This window comes from Humulus lupulus, chromosome 3 (assembly GCF_963169125.1).
Source record: "Humulus lupulus chromosome 3, drHumLupu1.1, whole genome shotgun sequence".
In the NCBI taxonomy this organism is placed as follows: Eukaryota; Viridiplantae; Streptophyta; class Magnoliopsida; order Rosales; family Cannabaceae; genus Humulus; species Humulus lupulus.
Genome location: NC_084795.1, coordinates 54,430,579 through 54,447,032, shown reverse-complemented (window position 1 = coordinate 54,447,032; position 16,454 = coordinate 54,430,579). Strand labels below are relative to the sequence as shown.

General features: G+C 41.9%; 1 protein-coding gene and 1 non-coding gene across 2 annotated transcripts; one reads left to right on the top strand and one right to left on the bottom strand.

Moving 5' to 3' along the window:
- Positions 1-11,678: 11,678 nt before the first annotated feature.
- LOC133827749 (small nucleolar RNA R71) lies at positions 11,679-11,785 on the bottom strand. The gene has a single exon (XR_009890400.1). It is a non-coding gene; the product is annotated as a small nucleolar RNA R71 (small nucleolar RNA).
- Positions 11,786-12,314: 529 nt separating this feature from the next.
- On the top strand, positions 12,315-16,016 carry LOC133824173 (uncharacterized). The gene is made up of 6 exons (XM_062257047.1): positions 12,315-12,539; positions 12,629-14,189; positions 14,346-14,455; positions 14,698-14,823; positions 14,956-15,732; positions 15,888-16,016. The coding sequence occupies exons 1-6, from the start codon at positions 12,315-12,317 to the stop codon at positions 16,014-16,016; spliced, it is 2,928 nt and encodes a 975-aa protein (XP_062113031.1).
- The last annotated feature ends 438 nt before the right edge of the window (positions 16,017-16,454 follow it).

The following is a 16,454-nucleotide window of genomic DNA, read 5'->3' as shown; positions in this document are numbered from 1 at the left end:
GGGCATGTATCTCCCGTGCATGGTGGTCCATCCACTCTTGAAAATCCCTACGCTGTTTCTCGAACGCCTCATTAATTGCGTGCTGGGCAGTGGCCCGCCCTCGGTTCATAGTAGCAAGCTGATCCTGCATTTGTCCCATGGCCTCTCTTATTTGTTCGATCTCGAGATCGAACCCTTCAATATCTACATGGGGCTCATGTTGTCTGGGACCCCCAGCCCTTGGTCCTTGCTGGTCGGTACCCCTTGCAGCACCTCCACCTAAAGTTCCTGCATGGGTGATTTCAAAAAGCGAAGGAGAGATTTTCAAGAATGGATGGATCGACATGCCTAGGAAGTGCAGGCCTGTAAGGAAGACAAGGAACACTGTACTCGAGAAACAGCTGAGTCCATCTACAATTATATGCAACAGCAGCAAACCCAAAATATGGGAACTGAAGCTAGAACTACTGCCCAAAACCAACAACGCCCTCTCATTTTTGGCTTCGATGAAGGTGTCATGCATGGACTAGAGGCTCAACCTCAGAAGGGGAACCAGGGTCCGACCAAGAGTCATAGATCTGTTCGGGGCGCTCAAGCTAACAATAATAGGCGACCTTTACCGGTGGATGAGCAGGTTTTGCCAAGGTGTGGCATGGGACAGGACCAAGCTGCAAATTTTTGGCTAGTATCTCAAGGCAGTGGTCGTGACAGGAATCCTGGTGCTACAGGACGGGATGCAAACCCTGAGCTCCAGCACCAAATAGGAATGGTCAACCCCATAACTACCAACAACAACCTGATCTATACAGACAGCATCAAGAGTACCAACCAAGGTCCCAAAGAGATGAGCCAAAGGTTTGTAGCAAGCCAAGTTCTCCAACAGGATAATCAAGGTCAGAAAGGTAACCATCCTGAAGGATTGTTTGTCCCATAAGGGCAGGATGTCCCAAACAACCAACCACCTCGGGGTAGAGGGTTCCAGGGAGTACCATCCAGTGCCAGGTCAAGCAGACAGCCAGAATGTCGGGGGCGGACCTCAACCAAATTCTATTTTCAACTGGATGGCCCCTATGGGAGGTGAAGACCTTTGGGATGCTCTTAATTGCAACAGGGAAAATTGGGATTCAAACAACGTAGCTCTGCCTGAGACTGTGTCGGGACCCGAGAATGGATAAGGTCTGCAATGCAGCACAACCCCAGGCAGCTGCAGACCCTAACATCCAAGCCCAGCCTCATCTGTTAACCAAACTGGTAAGGGACATGACAATCCCCAAGGTAATGGAACGGCAGAGAGGTTACCCATTTTTAGACTGAATTAATCAGCTGCCCATACATGCCTAATTCAAAATGCCAACATGGAAAATGTATACTGGGTTGGAGGACCCAGTATCTCATGTTCATCACTTTGAACTATAGACTGATTTACAGGGAGTTAGGGACAATGCCAGGTGCAGGATCTTCCCAGCCACCCTGTCAAAAATTACCCAGGATTTTTTTTTAAGTTACCACCAGGATCTATTACATCATGGGATGGATTTGTACACACGTTCTATTCCCAATTCTCCTCAGCAATGCCCCTTCCTACCGAGCCAAATGACCTGGTGAACATAAAACAAAAAGATAATGAACCTTTGAAGGAGTAAATTCAATGTTTTATATGGGAAGCCACCAGGGTGAAATCCCTTAGTGATGACAGTAAATTAATAGCCATCAATTCAAGAATTAAGGTAAAGAGTCTGTTTTGGAGCAGCTTGAAAAAGAAGGTTGCACATATCACCCAAGAGTTCCTTAATCGGATAGAGGAATTTATTAAGCTAGAGGAGACTGAGCAGAAGGTGGATAATCCAACTCAGGCGGTTACCGAGCAAGGGAAAATAGATGTTGGAAATAGCACCAATCCTACAGAAGGAGCAAAGAATGGGGCTAAAATGGCAAATGCAGTAATGGGACTGGAAGTAGCAGTAATCAGAATGACAACAAGAAGCCTAAGACTACCGAGCAACCCAAACCACGGGAATATGTTCCCAAATTTACTACTTACTCCATCCTGCTGGAAACCTGGGTGGATGTTTTTAATGCTGCACAGGCTGTTGTACCATACATATTACCTCCACTGATGAGTAAGGATGTTAATAGATAGGATATGACCAAATTCTATTGGTTTCACAATGACTATGGTCATGAAACCAGTGAATGTAACCACCTAAAGGAGGAAATAGAATTCCTCATCACACAAAACAATGCTCATCTAAAGAGGTATGTACAGTCGGCTGCCGACCAGCATCCTCAACAATCTCCTCAGCAACAGTCTCAGCAGTATCAGAGTAGTCAACCTATCCTACAACCACCAGTTTTTGGTCGGCTATATATGATCTGCAGTGGGCCACATTTGGCTAGCAACTCCTGTAAGGCTCGAGAAAGGTACGCTCGTTCCCTTAGGCACGAGCACGAGGAAGATGTACTGGCTGTCCAGGAGCATACTCCTCAACAACCTCACTACGAATGTGAGCCTATCACGTTGAGCGAGGAAGACACAAGTCATGTACATCATCCACACAATGATCCTTTGGTAGTAGAAGTATAGATAACTAATATGATCATAGCCCGAATAATGATTGACCATGGATCATCTGCCAATATCTTGTTGAAGAGTACCCTGGAAAGGATGAATTTAAGAATTAGAGATCTGGAACCATGTGAGGAGCTACTGTATGGGCTTACAGGGAATGGCATGGCCCCAGCTGGAAGCATAAGGTTGCCTTTGATAGTGAGGACGACACCTAATATCAACACAGTAATGGCTTTGTTCGTGGTAATAGACATACCTTCTCCGTACAATACCATGATAGGCCAACCAATCCTGTATGAACTCCGAGCAGTCACTTCAGTTTTCCATCTGCTCGTCAAATTCCCAACCCGGGCAAGTATAGGATGTCTTAAAGGGAACCAACTAGTGGCCAAAGAATGTTATAATTTTTCAGTAAAAAAGGAATGAAAGGTAGCCTGCACTGCACAGCTTGCAGAGCACAGTCACCAAAAATAGGATGCAGCCCAAAATGGGGGGGAGGACATAGACCCTCATTTTGGGGATATTGATACGGGGGTGGGCCCAGTCAAAAAATTAGAGGAGGTTCCGCTTGATCCAAAGAACCTGACCAGGGTAGTCAAAGTAGGAAAAGGGTTGTTCGGAACATAAGATCCTCATTGATCCAGTTCCTACAGAACAACCAAGATGTATTCGACTAGTCTCATGATGATATGGTGGGGATCCACCCAACCATTATAAGCCATGCCCTCAACATCGATATTGAACACTTCAAGCTCGTACAACAGAAAAGGAGGTTACTGGATCCAACGGGGCAAAGGCATTGAAGGAAGAAGTGGAGAAGCTCTGAAATAACGACTTCATCAAGGAATCTTTCTACCCAGTATGGGTGTCCGATCCCATATTGGTGCCGAAACCTAATAACAAGTGGAGAGTGTGCATAGATTTCACCGATTTAAATATGGCATGCCCGAAGGACTGCTTCCCCCTTTTGAGAATTAACCAATTGATGGACGCTACAGCCGGCCACACGATCTTAAATTTTATGGATGCTTATTCGAGGTACAACCAGATAAGTATACATCCACCCAACCAGGAGCACACTAGCTTCCGCACAAATGTGGGGTTGTACTGTTATAAAGTCATGCCATTAGGCCTTCAAATGCAAGAGCCATGTATCAACGGTTGGTAAACCGTATGTCCAAAGACCAAATAGGAAATAACATGGAGGTTTATGTGGACGATATTTTGGTAAAATCCAAAAATTATGGGGGCACATTGAAGACTTGGAGGAATGCTTCAACATCTTGAGGTAGTATAGAATGAAATTGAACCTCTTAAAATGCTCCTTTGGTGTTGGGTCGAGAAATTTTTTAGGGTTTACAGTGAACTCTCGAGGAATTGAAGCAAACCCCAGAAAGATAAAGGCACTGCTGGACATGCCCTCTCCAACCAGAATCAAGGACGTGTAGAGTCTAACAGGACGCATAGCAGCACTCATTAGATTTATGTCCAAATCCACTGATAAGTGTATTCCATTTTTTAATATCCTCAGAGGCACAAAGAAATTTGAATGGACTGAAGAGTGTGAACAAGCCTTCAAAGCTCTAAAGCAGCAGCTGGCACAACCCCCAATCCTTTCCAAACCTCTGGAGGGTGAAGAACTATGCATATACCTAGCAGTAACTCAACATGCTGTCATTGTAGTCCTGGTCAGAGAAGAAAACAAGATCCAACATCCAGTCTACTATGTCAGTAAAAGGCTGATCGAAGCCGAGAGCAGGTATCCACTAATTGAAAAATTAACTTACTGCCTACTTTTGTCGTCCAGAAAACTTCACCCATACTTCCAAGCTCATCCCATAAAGGTTCTTACCAACCATTGCGCCAAATCCTGCTAAAACCAGACACCTCCGGTCGGTTACTAAGATGGTCCATAGAGCTCGGCCAGTATGAAATCACTTACCAGCTTCTAACATCCATTAAAGGACAAGCTCTTGCAGATTTTGTAGCTGAATGTACAGGGCTGCCAGGAATAAATGAAGAAATGGTCGAGCAGTCATTAGAATTTGAACCACTGCCCAATACGGACGCTGGGCAGAGTACTAAGCACCCAGCGACCAGTACTGTTCATTTCGAGGAAGAACCCCAAGTATGGAAGTTGCACATCGATGGCTCAGCTACTGATCAACTATTTGGGCAGGTGTAACATTAATCACACATGAAGGGCAACACATCCATTGTGCACTTCATTTTGGATTTAAAGCATCCAATAATGAAGCGGAATATGAAGCATTAATCGCGGGGCTGAGGCTAGCCAGGGAAGTAAAGGATGAATTCTTAGACATATACAATGATTCGCAATTAGTTGTTAATCAAATCCTTGGAGAGTATACTGCTCAAGGGGAAAAATGATGGCCTATCTCAATAAGATCAAAGACCTGCTTGCTCAGCTTAAAAATTACAATATCCAACAGATACCAAGAGAGCAGAATGCCACAGCAGATGCACTGGCTAGACTAGCCAACAGTGTTATAATAGACAAGGCCAACCTAGTCCCTATTGAATACCTGGCTGAACCCAGTATCAACTTGCCAGAACCAATCTTTCTTATAGACAACACTCCACCCTGGATGACCCCAATTGCAGCTTATCTGGAACATGATATCCTTCCCAATAGTCGCAATGAATTCATAAAATTAGTAAGGAAAGTTGCTCGGTATATAATCCTGGATGGAGTTATGTACAGAAGGGGATTCTCCATGCCATTACTCAGGTGTCAACCAAAATGAATCAGGACGGTTGCTAGAGGAAGTACATGAGGAATTTTGTGGGAACCATGTAGGGGGCAAAGTCTGTCTAAGAATATTTTAAGGCAAGGCTACTTTAGGCCAACTATGAACGAGTATGCCTTTGCATATGTTCGAAGATTTGACAAGTGTCAAAGATTTGCTAAGATACCTCAAGCAGCACCAAACGAACTTACTCAAATGCATAGCTCGTGGCCCTTTTCTATTTGGATGATTTATCTCATTGGCTGGTTACCAAAAGGAAAGGGAGGAGTATAATATGCAGTCATGGCGGTTGACTACTTCACCAAATGGACAAAAATCGAGCCTCTGGAAACCATCACTTCCAAAAATATACTGGATTTTGTGGTGAAAAATATAGTCTGTTGATTTTGTTTACCCCAGAAGATAGTGTCTGACAACGGCACCCAGTTTGACAGTCCACATTTTACGGATTTATGTGCCAAGCATGGCATCACAAAAAGTTTCTCTATAGTCTCGGACCCTCAAGCAAACAGGCAAGTTGAAGCAGTTAACAAGACTCTCAAAGACACCCTGAAGAAATATTTAGAACTGACTAAACAAAACTGGCCTGACAAATCGCCTGAGGTACTCTGGTCATACAGGACTACCGAGCAAACAGCTACTGGTGATACCCCATTTGCACTCATGTATGGGTATGATGCAATGCTACCAGTTGAGATGACTCCACCATCTCACCGGCGTACAACATATGACCAAGATTGTAATCACCAACTACTAGTCGAATCCTTAGACCAGATTGAAGAAAGACGTGAAAATTCCAACATACGCCTGGCCGCCCACCAGCAAAAAGTTTCCCGGTACTTCAATTGTAGAGTTAAGGAACAAAAGTTTGGCGTGGGAGATCTAGTCCTGCGAAGAATATTCCCAGAAAATCGTGACGCCTCAGCAGAAGTCTAGGGCTAAGCTGGGAAGGCCCCTACCAGGTCACAGAAATAGTGTCACTCGGAACATACAAGCTAAAACAGTATGACCAAGATCTCACGTTAGTATCTATCCCCCGTTACTGGAATGGGGAACACCTGAGGATGTACTACCAATAAAGATCACTTTTAAGTGATTATTGACTGGCCGGTACAGGCACGAACTGCCCATACCACCGACCAGCTCAATTTAGCTAATTATGCACAAGCACAATTTGCCCATTTATTGTAATAATTAATATTAATGAATGTAAGCTACACAGTAGCGACGCAACTTGTATAGTTAACTTTTAATCAATATGACACAGTTTCCGTCCATTGTTACAAACCTTATTTTTATAATGACTATCTTGCTAATTAGTGATTTATTTCATGGATTGTCGGCAATGTAGGAAACCTTTGTAGGTTTTGGAGAACCCAAGTACCTAAGAATAGGTTATTATGAACAACTCTAGTTAGTTAGCAAGTGACCAAGAGGATAACCCAAGAGTTGTGAATCCTGCTCGGTCACTTGGGGGGCACCATAATCATACATGGACAAGCTGAGAGAAAAGTGTGTAATCAAAAGGACTTAGAAACATTAATTTTTATTAATGTTAAAGTGCTTGTGCATTGCTAGGTATGTACCGAAAAACAAAAAGAGCCTTAAAACAATTTATGTAGATAGGGTTGAACCATTTTTGTTTACAACTCATTCAAAAAAATTGAACAGCTCCGATTCACAGAGTCGAACAGCTCCAAAAATAGTATATGTCGAGTAGATAAAATATATATATATACATAGAAGCACGAGCATACATATAGCTAGAACGAGAAGCATTTTATGAAAAGGTAAAATATTGCTCGAGATTAAAGGCTACTCGGCTCAACCATGCAATTTTGACCAAAGTAAAAGATTGCTCGAGATTACAAGCTGCTCGACTCAGCCATTTTTGTTTTTGCAAAAATAAAAATAAAAGCTGCAGAGAAAAAGTGCTTCAAGGGTCTTGAGGTTGGAGAGTTAGTTAGTGTTGAAGTTGGTCAGTTGGTTGGTCTTGAAGCTATTCGACAAGAGCAAAAGTGTTAGCTAAAGCATTCAGAATGGAAGGTAGATTAGAATTCTCAGGGGCAGAAGGGTTGTCTTCTTCAACAATAGGGAAGGCAGGATCCTGGGCAACTGAAACTTGTTCGTTGGAAACATTTTGGGCCTCGGCTTGCTCTTGCTTAGTACAGTATTGCATAAGCTCATCGAAATCCTCCCCTAGATAGTTGTAATCCACCCCCTTGATGTGCACCCAGAAGTCATAGAAAGTACTCAGGCCAAAAGTCTCGTAGGCCGCGACATCAAGAGCCCTGCCAGCCCTCTCTTCATCAAGGGCCTTCGCTAGTTCATCCCTTTCCACTTGAATGGCTCTCCCCTTGGTAGCATTTCACATGGAAATATCCTTCAGCTCCTCCACTCTTCTCTCCAGTTGGTTGACGTCAAGGTTCCTCTGTTCGGCTGTAGTCTTGAGCTCATCGTTTTCTTTTGAAATCTGCTTGGTGGTCTACTAAAGACTTTGGACCTGCTCAATCAGTTGGGCAACCTAAGAGGCTTTGTCCTCAGACTCTTTCAATAGACCAAATACATGTTTTCTTACCCCCTTAGCTCAGTGATGAGTGTAGCTGAGAGCTAGCATACCCTGCAATATGAAATAAAGAAATTCAAAACAAATAACAAGGTATAGGACCACTCAGAATTCTACCTTATTATGTTATTAAATAATAAGGTACCTTATTATGTTACCTTATTATATAAAATAACAAGGTGATGAGTGTAGCTGAGTGCTACCTTATTATGTTATTCCATAATAAGGTATAGGACCACTCAGAGATCGAACAAATTTATTACTTACTCTGGTAACATCCTGGAGACCAGTGCTAGTAATGAAGTCCACAAATTTGCTACTAAGAGTATCCATGAATTCAATTTGGGAGGTAGACATCCTTTTTATTTGTCCTTGCTGGACAGCCATAGCTTTCTTCAGGGGACCATGGACCTCTTCGGTAGGATCCTCAACAGTGCCATCAGGAGTTTTGCTCGGGCTGATCAACTCTGGTGCAGTGGCCATATGGGTACCTTCCTCAATAGATAATCCTTTGCCTCTACCCAATTTGCACGATGGTATGGGCGCCTTTTTTCTAGAAGAGGCCTTATCAATGGTCTTCTCGACCTACTCAGTAATTTCGACAGAAAGGTCGGCTTTTTGACGCTTGGCCAGGGGAACCTCACTGTTAGGACCACTTGTGTGCTTCTAGGAAAATTTCTTGAAAAATACGAACAACATATCTGCAAAATGAAAGCAAAGGATTAGGAAAAGTGCTGACCAGGGTCGAAACAAAAAAAATATCATCATAATTAGGCAAATATTAAAACTAAGTTGTGGAAAGAGAGTCAGATCACCCTCTTCAGCTCCCCCCGAGCAGTCAACTACCTCAAACTGGAGACCCCCATCACTATTTGATGATTCCGAGTCTATATGCTTTACTGCAGCCTCCTTGCCCTTGTCAGGATAGGGGGTGGTGGCAGCTTTGGAAGTGATATGCTCGGCAGGCTCCTTGATGGCAACTCCAGCTGAACTCCTGGTGTGGTGAGCCACGCAGGGTGTGGATGGGGGGATTGACGCTCTAGTTTGCTTCTTACAGTGTGGTAGATTAGGCGGTTTATAAATGGATGAAGCTTTCTTGGGTGATTGATTTTCAGGGGTGGCATCCTTGGCCCTAGTCTTGGGGTCAAGGTAGAGCCCAGCGAACATAAGTCTTTCTGCAGTAGTCAGGGCCACCAGATCTTTGTCGCTAGGGCCCATAGCAGCTAGTTTTCTAGCCCTTGTCTCCATTTCCCTAACGGGGGGCGAACAACTAAAAAGACCATTACGACAAAATGACAAGTGATTGGGAGCAGTATTGTCTGTGACAAAGTATTGACTAGTGTACTCCCCAACTTTGGAGATACCTTCAGTATTCGACAGGTAAATATTGGAGTCCTGGTGGCTAAAGTAGAAATACCCTGGCCTGCCTTGGGGAGACTCAAGATCAAATATATAATTAATCTTATGTGCGGTAGGTACTGGCCAGTCTAAAGATTGATACAAAACATAAAGGATTGAGAGGAATCGGATGCCTTTAAGGCTAATCTAGGTAGGGCAAAGCCCGAAGTAATCTACCACACTATTAAAGTATGGTAGAAGAGGAAGGGTGGCACCCGCGTTCATATGGTATCTGCTCCAGGCGCAGAACTGAGCCCCAAGGTGTTCAGCAGTTTGTACAGCTGCAGGTTTGAAGAGGGAAACATCTCTGAGGTTGAAATGCTCTCTGATATTTCACAGGTGCTTGTCTGAAATCATGCTCTTAGGAGCAACATCTATGGGGCATCTTCTATCTCTAAGGCCAGGTTAAGGAAGGCCTCGGTATGGATCTCCAAGGCATAATCGATTCTGGCTTCCGCCTCTTGACCTGAAGAGTGATAAACGAGTTTTAGACTTGTTTTATCTATGTGTCTTTTAGGTAAAGTATTAGGTGTTTGTTGTGTTTTGTTCTATTTTACGTTTTTTTTTTTTTTTTTTGTATGTTTTCATGTGTCGAAGGGCTTAGGTGACTTAGGTGTGGAAACATGGTGGAAAAATCAATAAAATGACAAAAATTAGTGGAAAACAGTGTTTTGGAGCACTTCTTGCGACCGCAGGAAGGGTGTCTTGCGGCTGCAAGTCCTAAAGAGTTTCGGCATTTCCAGGGCATTCCTGGGACCGTAGGAATGACATCCTGCAACCGCAGGATATGTCTACAAATGAGAAAAACGCAGATTTTTAATTAAGGGCGTTTTAGTCATTTCATGTTTAAAAAAACACTATTTAGGTTTAAATTAAAGATTAAAGAGAGAGAAGGAGGCACTTTCTGCAGATATGGAATGGGAGAAGAGTTTAGGAGTGCTTTGGAGGAAGATTGGATATATCATTAGAGTTCTTTTCTTTTCTTTTTATTTTATGTTAATTTCATGTTTATGGATTTCTTAGTGATGAACATGAACTAAATTCTATTTAGGGTTTTTAATTGAATCTCTTGAATCTTTATTATGAATTAATGCAAGTTTTTAATTTCTTTTTCATCTAAGATCTATTCAATTTGTGTTTATTATATATGTGATTGATTGCACACCTTTTACATGCTATTTATGAATTCAAATCAAAATCTGAGAAGTGAGATTTGGATATGCTAAAATTGAATAGACATAGATTTCAATTTAGAACGAGAGTATCAAATTGATCTATGTGATTTAGGGATGAGCTCATTGTTTCCTGTTGTTTAAATTTCTCATAGAAATATAGAGAATTTGCATTAGGTCGAGTTTTATATTTCTTAACCTGAATATTTAACACTTTTGCATGTCTTTCATCTTAATGAGAAGAATTATCTTTATGACTGCATTAATGAATAATAAAGTGGATAGTAGAGGAGATTAGAATCCCTAATTTCTTTTATATATTTGAATCAAGTTTGTTGCAATATTATTGTTCTTTGTTGTTTTTCCATTAATTCTGTTATTTATTATTTTAGATTTAAAAATTCCAATTTTTTATTACCAAAGAGAAAATAAAATAGGCTATTGGTACTTGAAAATCAATCTCCGTGGAAACGATATCGGTCTTACCGAAATAAACTACGAAAGCGATTACGTATTCTTGCGTAGCTTGAATTTTCGCAACAAGTTTTTGGCGCCGTTGCCGAGGATCTGAAAAATTATCAATATCAAATAGCTAGTTTTGTTTCTAATTTGGTTGGTTTTCTTGAAATAATCTCTAACTGGTTTTGCTGGGGTTGTTCTCTATCTCAGGTACTTTCCTTATATGCGCAGTAGAAGGGGAGTTGACAATCCAGTTCCAATTAATCTTGAGATCGAGAAAGAGTGCAAGCGAAACTGAAGAAACAAGAGGGCTGAAAGTTTCACTGTTGTTACAGTAGATATTAATAACAACAGTGTGGAAAACATGAGTAGGAGAGCACCACAAAATCATAATCCAGCTAGTCAAAGATCTCTACGGGACTATGACTGTCACAGGGGTACACTCATGCATCTGTCCACCAGTAGTAGAGGAAAACAATTTTTAGATCAAGCCTACTAACTTCCAGATGGTCCAAACTGCAGTTCAATTTGGTGGCCTCCCCACTGAAGACCCCAATATGCACATAGCCAATTTCCTGGAGTTGTGTGCCACTTTCAAGATGAATGGGGTAAGTGATGATTCCATTAGATTGCGCTTGTTCCCATTCTCACTAAGGGAGCGAGCGAAAATTTGGTTGAATTCACTTGAGTCCAATACTATCACAACTTGGGATGCTCTAGCTCAGAAGTTCTTAGCGAAGTTCTTTCCACCTGCTAAGGCTGCTAAACTGAGAGGGGGGATCAATAACTTCTCTCAACTTGAAGGAGAATCTTTGTATGATGCTTGGGAGAGGTTCAAGGACTTGATCAGATAATGTCCCCAGCACAGTATTGAGAAGTGGATGTTGGTCCACAAATTTTACAATGGTTTGTGCGGTACCACTCGCACAATCATTGATGCAGCAGCGGGAGGAGCGTTTATGAGCAAAAGTGCTAGTGAAGCTTATGAACTCTTAGAGGAAATTGCCACTAATAATTACCAATGGCCAAGTGAACGAGCGGGCAATAATAAAAAGATTGCAGGGGTTCATGAACTAGATGCAATCACAGCCTTAACTGCTCAAGTTGCGTTTCTAACCAAGCAGTTGCAACAAAATACCATGTCTGCCCAGGTTGTGCAAGCCCAAGTAATGTGTGAATTATGTGGGGGGGCTCATCCTTTTGACCAGTGCCAAGCTGTTTTAGATCCCAATAATGTCCCATTAGATCAAGCTCAAGTCTAGGCAGTGGGTAATTTTCAGAGGCCCTACAACAACCCATACTCCAACTCGTATAATCCGAGGGGGAGAAACCATCCTAACTTTTCTTGGAGAAAAAATCAGGACCAACAACAATCATTTCAACCACAGTATTAGTGGCCTATGACTCAAGCTTCACCACAAGCATCAACCTCTCAGCTACCTAGGCCACCAGCTCCTACAGAACAGCCTAGTGAATTGCAAGCTGCCCTATTGACTCTCACCAACACTCAAACTCAGTTTATGACTGAGACTAGATCCTCCATCAGAAATTTGGAAATGCAAGTGGGGCAGCTGGCCAATATGTTGAATACTATGCCTCAAGGGAATTTTTTTAGCAATACTGTGGTAAATCCTAAGGATCAATGTCAAGCTATCACCTTGAGGAGCAGGAAAGAAATTGAGGGTCCTACTCTTAAAGGGACTCAAGAAAAAAGGCAGAAGAAGAGGAGAGTTGTGAAAAAGTTGAGCCCCAAGTGGAGAAAAAGGTTACTGAAGGCCTCGCAACAAAAGAGAATATTCCACCAGGAGTTGTTGATTCTCATGTCAAAATCCCGTATCCACAACGACTCCGGAAGAATTTTCTTTACAAACAATTCTCCAAGTTTCTTGAGGTGTTTAAAAAGCTTCACATTAACATCCCATTTTTTGAGGCTTTGGAGCAAATGCCGAGTTATGTAAAATTTATGAAAGAGATTTTATCAAAGAAACGGAGGTTGGAAGACTTTGAGACAGTAGCACTTACTGAAGAGTGCAATGCAATTCTCCAAAGGAAACTTCCACAAAAGCTTCAAGATCCGGGGAGTTTTACTATCCCTTGTACTATAGGGAAATTTGAATGCAAACATGCTCTTTGTGATCTTGGAGCAAGTATCAATCTCATGCCTCTATCTGTATTTCAAAAGCTTGGTCTTGGTGAGGGAAAGCCTACTACTATTACTCTTCAGCTTGCAGATCGATCAATCAAGCACCCACGGGGAGTTATTGAAGATGTGCTAGTCAAGGTAGACAAGTTTATTTTTCCAGCAGATTTCATTGTTCTAGACATAGAGGAGGATGCGACGGTTCCCATTATTCTTGGGAGACCATTCTTGGCTACCGGACAAGCCCTCATTGATGTGCAAAAGGGTGAGTTGAGGTTGAGAGTTCAAGGGGAAGAAGTGGTCTTTAATGTATTCAAGGCTATGTCTTATCCAAGAGCAAGTGATAGTTGCTTTAATGTTGATGTGATTGATGAGGTGGTTTCGAAAAAGAGGATTACTAATTATCCTTTTGAGTTGCCTTTGGCTTTGGGTGATAATAATGAAGAGGAGGATTGGGAGACTCATGAGTATGTGAAATGGATCAATTCATATGGTCCATATTACAAGAAGAAATTTGAAGAATTGGGGCAAGTGCCTGAGCGCCCCATACTATCTATTAAGAAGCCTCCAGTCCTTGAGTTGAAGTCTTTACCGGAGCATCTTTGTTATGTGTACTTGGGGGAGAAAGAAACGTTGCCTGTTATTATTTCTTCATTGCTGTCAAAAGGTGAAGTAAAAAAACTTTTGAGGGTTTTGAGGGATCATAAACGTGCTATTGGGTGGACTTTGGCTGATATTCGAGGAATTAGCCCTTCAACGGTTATGCATAGAATTCTTATGGAAGAAGATAGCAAACCCTCTATTGAAGCTCAAAGAAGGCTAAATCCCTCTATGAAGGATGTTGTTCGGAAGCAAGTACTTAATTGGTTGGATGCTTGGGTGGTCTATCCTAATTCTGACAGTGCTTGGGTCAGCCCTGTTCAAGTGGTGCCTAAAAAGGGAGGAATAAATGTGGTAAAAAATGAGAACAATGAACTCATCCCTACTCGTACTGTGATGAGATGGAGGATTTGTATTGACCACCACAAGCTGAATAAGGCGACGAGGAAGGACCATTTCCTGCTGCCATTCGTAGATCAGATGCTTGATAGGCTTGCAGGCCACAGTTATTATTGTTTCCTATATGGGTATTCAGGTTACCATTAAATTGCCATCGCTCTGGAGGATCAAGAGAAGATAACATTCAGCTGCCCATATGGTACCTTTGCTTTCCGAAGGATGCCTTTCGGTCTTTGTAATGCACCAGCCACTTTTCAAAGGTGCATGATGGCTATTTTCTCTTATGTGGTAGAGAAAAGTATAAAAAAATTTATGGATGATTTCTCGGTGTTCGGGTCTGATTTTGATGAATGCTTGGATCACCTAGAAGCAGTTCTTACATGTTGTGAAGAATCGAATTTGGTACTTAATTGGGAGAAGTGCCACTTTATGGTGAGAGAAGGGATTGTCTTGGGACACAAAATTTCTAGTGAAGGCATTAAAATGGATCAGGCCAAGATTTCTACTATAGAGAATTTTCCTCCTCCAATTTCTACTATAGGAGATTTATCAAAGACTTCTCCAAGGTCTCAAAGTCGTTGTCTACCTTGCTCATGAATGGGGTTCCTTTTGACTTTAATGAAGAGTGTTTGACTACTTTCAAGACTCTCAAGGAGAAGCTAATTTCAGCGCCTATAGTGTGTGCACCTAATTGGGACCTCCCATTTGAGCTTATGTGCAACGCAAGTGATTATGCGGTTGGAGCGGTTCTTGGGCAGCAAGTGGACAAGGTATTTCGAACCATATACTATGCTAGTCAAACTTTAAATGATGCTTAATTAAATTATGCAACAATAGAAAAAGAACTTCTAGCCATAGTCTATGCTTTCAATAAGTTACGTCTGTATTTAATTGGCAATAAGGTGATTGTGTACACGGACCACTCCGCTATTAAATATCTCATGACAAAGAAGGATGCTAAACCCCGTTTCATTCAGTGGGTCTTATTACTCCAAGAATTTGATATGGAAATCCGAGATAAAAAGGGTACCGATAATCTTGTGGCGGATCATTTGTCTAGGCTGGAAGTTGAGGAAGATCAAATTACCAAGAAAGTGCAAATCAATGATTATTTTCCATTTGAGCAATTTTTTGGGGAGATTGACCAAGCCAAAGCACCATGGTATGCAGATTATGTCAATTTCCTAGTGGCAAAGGTTGTGCCTCCTAATATGTCTAGAGCACAGTTGAAGAAATTCTACTCCGAGATCAAACATTATTATTGGGAGGAGCCCACCCTCTATAAACATTGTGTTGACCAAATAATTCATTGTTATGTACCGGAAGATGAAATGATTTCTATTCTCAACCACTGTCACACTCTTCATTGTGGGGATCAGTTTGGTGCTACCAGGACAGCAGCAAAGGTATTGCAATGTGGTTTCTTTTGGCCTACTTTATTTAAAGATGCAAATACTTTTGTTAAGTCTTGTGATAGATGTCAACGCACCGGTAACATATCACGAAGAGATGAGATGTCTCTGAATGTTATTTTAGAAGTTGAGTTGTTCGACGTGTGGGGGATTGATTTCATGGTACCCTTTCCATCATCCTACAATTACAAGTATATATTGCTCGTTGTGGACTATGTGTCTAAATGGGTGGAAGCAGGGGCAACTCCTACGAATGATGGTAAAGTGGTTCTAAATTTTTTGCATAAGAATATTTTTACTCGGTTTGGAACTCCCCGAGCTGTCTTGAGCGATGAAGGGAGTCATTTTGTAATAAATGGTTTGATGCTTTACTTGCTCGGTATGGAGTATGACATAGAACTGCTTTGCCTTATCATCCACAGTCTAATGGGCAAGCGGAAATTTCTAATAGGGAGGTAAAGAGCATTCTTGAAAAGATTGTTAATAGCTCAAGGAAGGATTGGTCTAAAAAGCTTGATGACGCTTTATGGGCTTATAGAACGACATTTTAAGACCCCCATTGGCATGTCTCCCTATAGGTTGGTTTTTGGTAAGGCTTGCCATTTACTGATGGAATTAGAACATCGAGCATATTGGGCAATGCGAAGGTTGAATATGGATTGGAATGCAACTGGGAAGAATAGGCAAATGCAATTGAGTGAACTTGATGAGTTTAGGAATGAAGCCTATGAGAATGCTAAGATTTACAAGGAAGGCGCCAAGAGATGGCATGACAAGAACTTGTCTCGTAAAGAATTCAACCCGGTCAGCAGGTATTATTGTTCAATTCAAGGTTGAAATTTTTTCCATGGAAGTTGAAATCGAGATGGTCGGGACCGTACACAGTAGTAACGGTGTTTCCTTATGGTTCGTTGGAGTTGAAAAATCGAAATAACGAAACATTCAAGGTGAACGGTCAACGAGTGAAGCCATACTTGGGTGGTCCCATT

What these genes read in the sequence shown, in the direction of transcription:
- LOC133824173 (XM_062257047.1), top strand. Translation starts at nt 12,315, where the DNA reads ATGACTCAAGCTTCACCACAAGCATCAACCTCTCAGCTACCTAGGCCA. An exon ending in ATTTTTTTAGCAATACTGTG is followed by an intron (nt 12,540 to 12,628) that starts GTAAATCCTAAG and finishes TCAAGAAAAAAG; the next exon opens with GCAGAAGAAGAGGAGAGTTG. An exon ending in TTTCCTATATGGGTATTCAG is followed by an intron (nt 14,190 to 14,345) that starts GTTACCATTAAA and finishes CTTATGTGGTAG; the next exon opens with AGAAAAGTATAAAAAAATTT.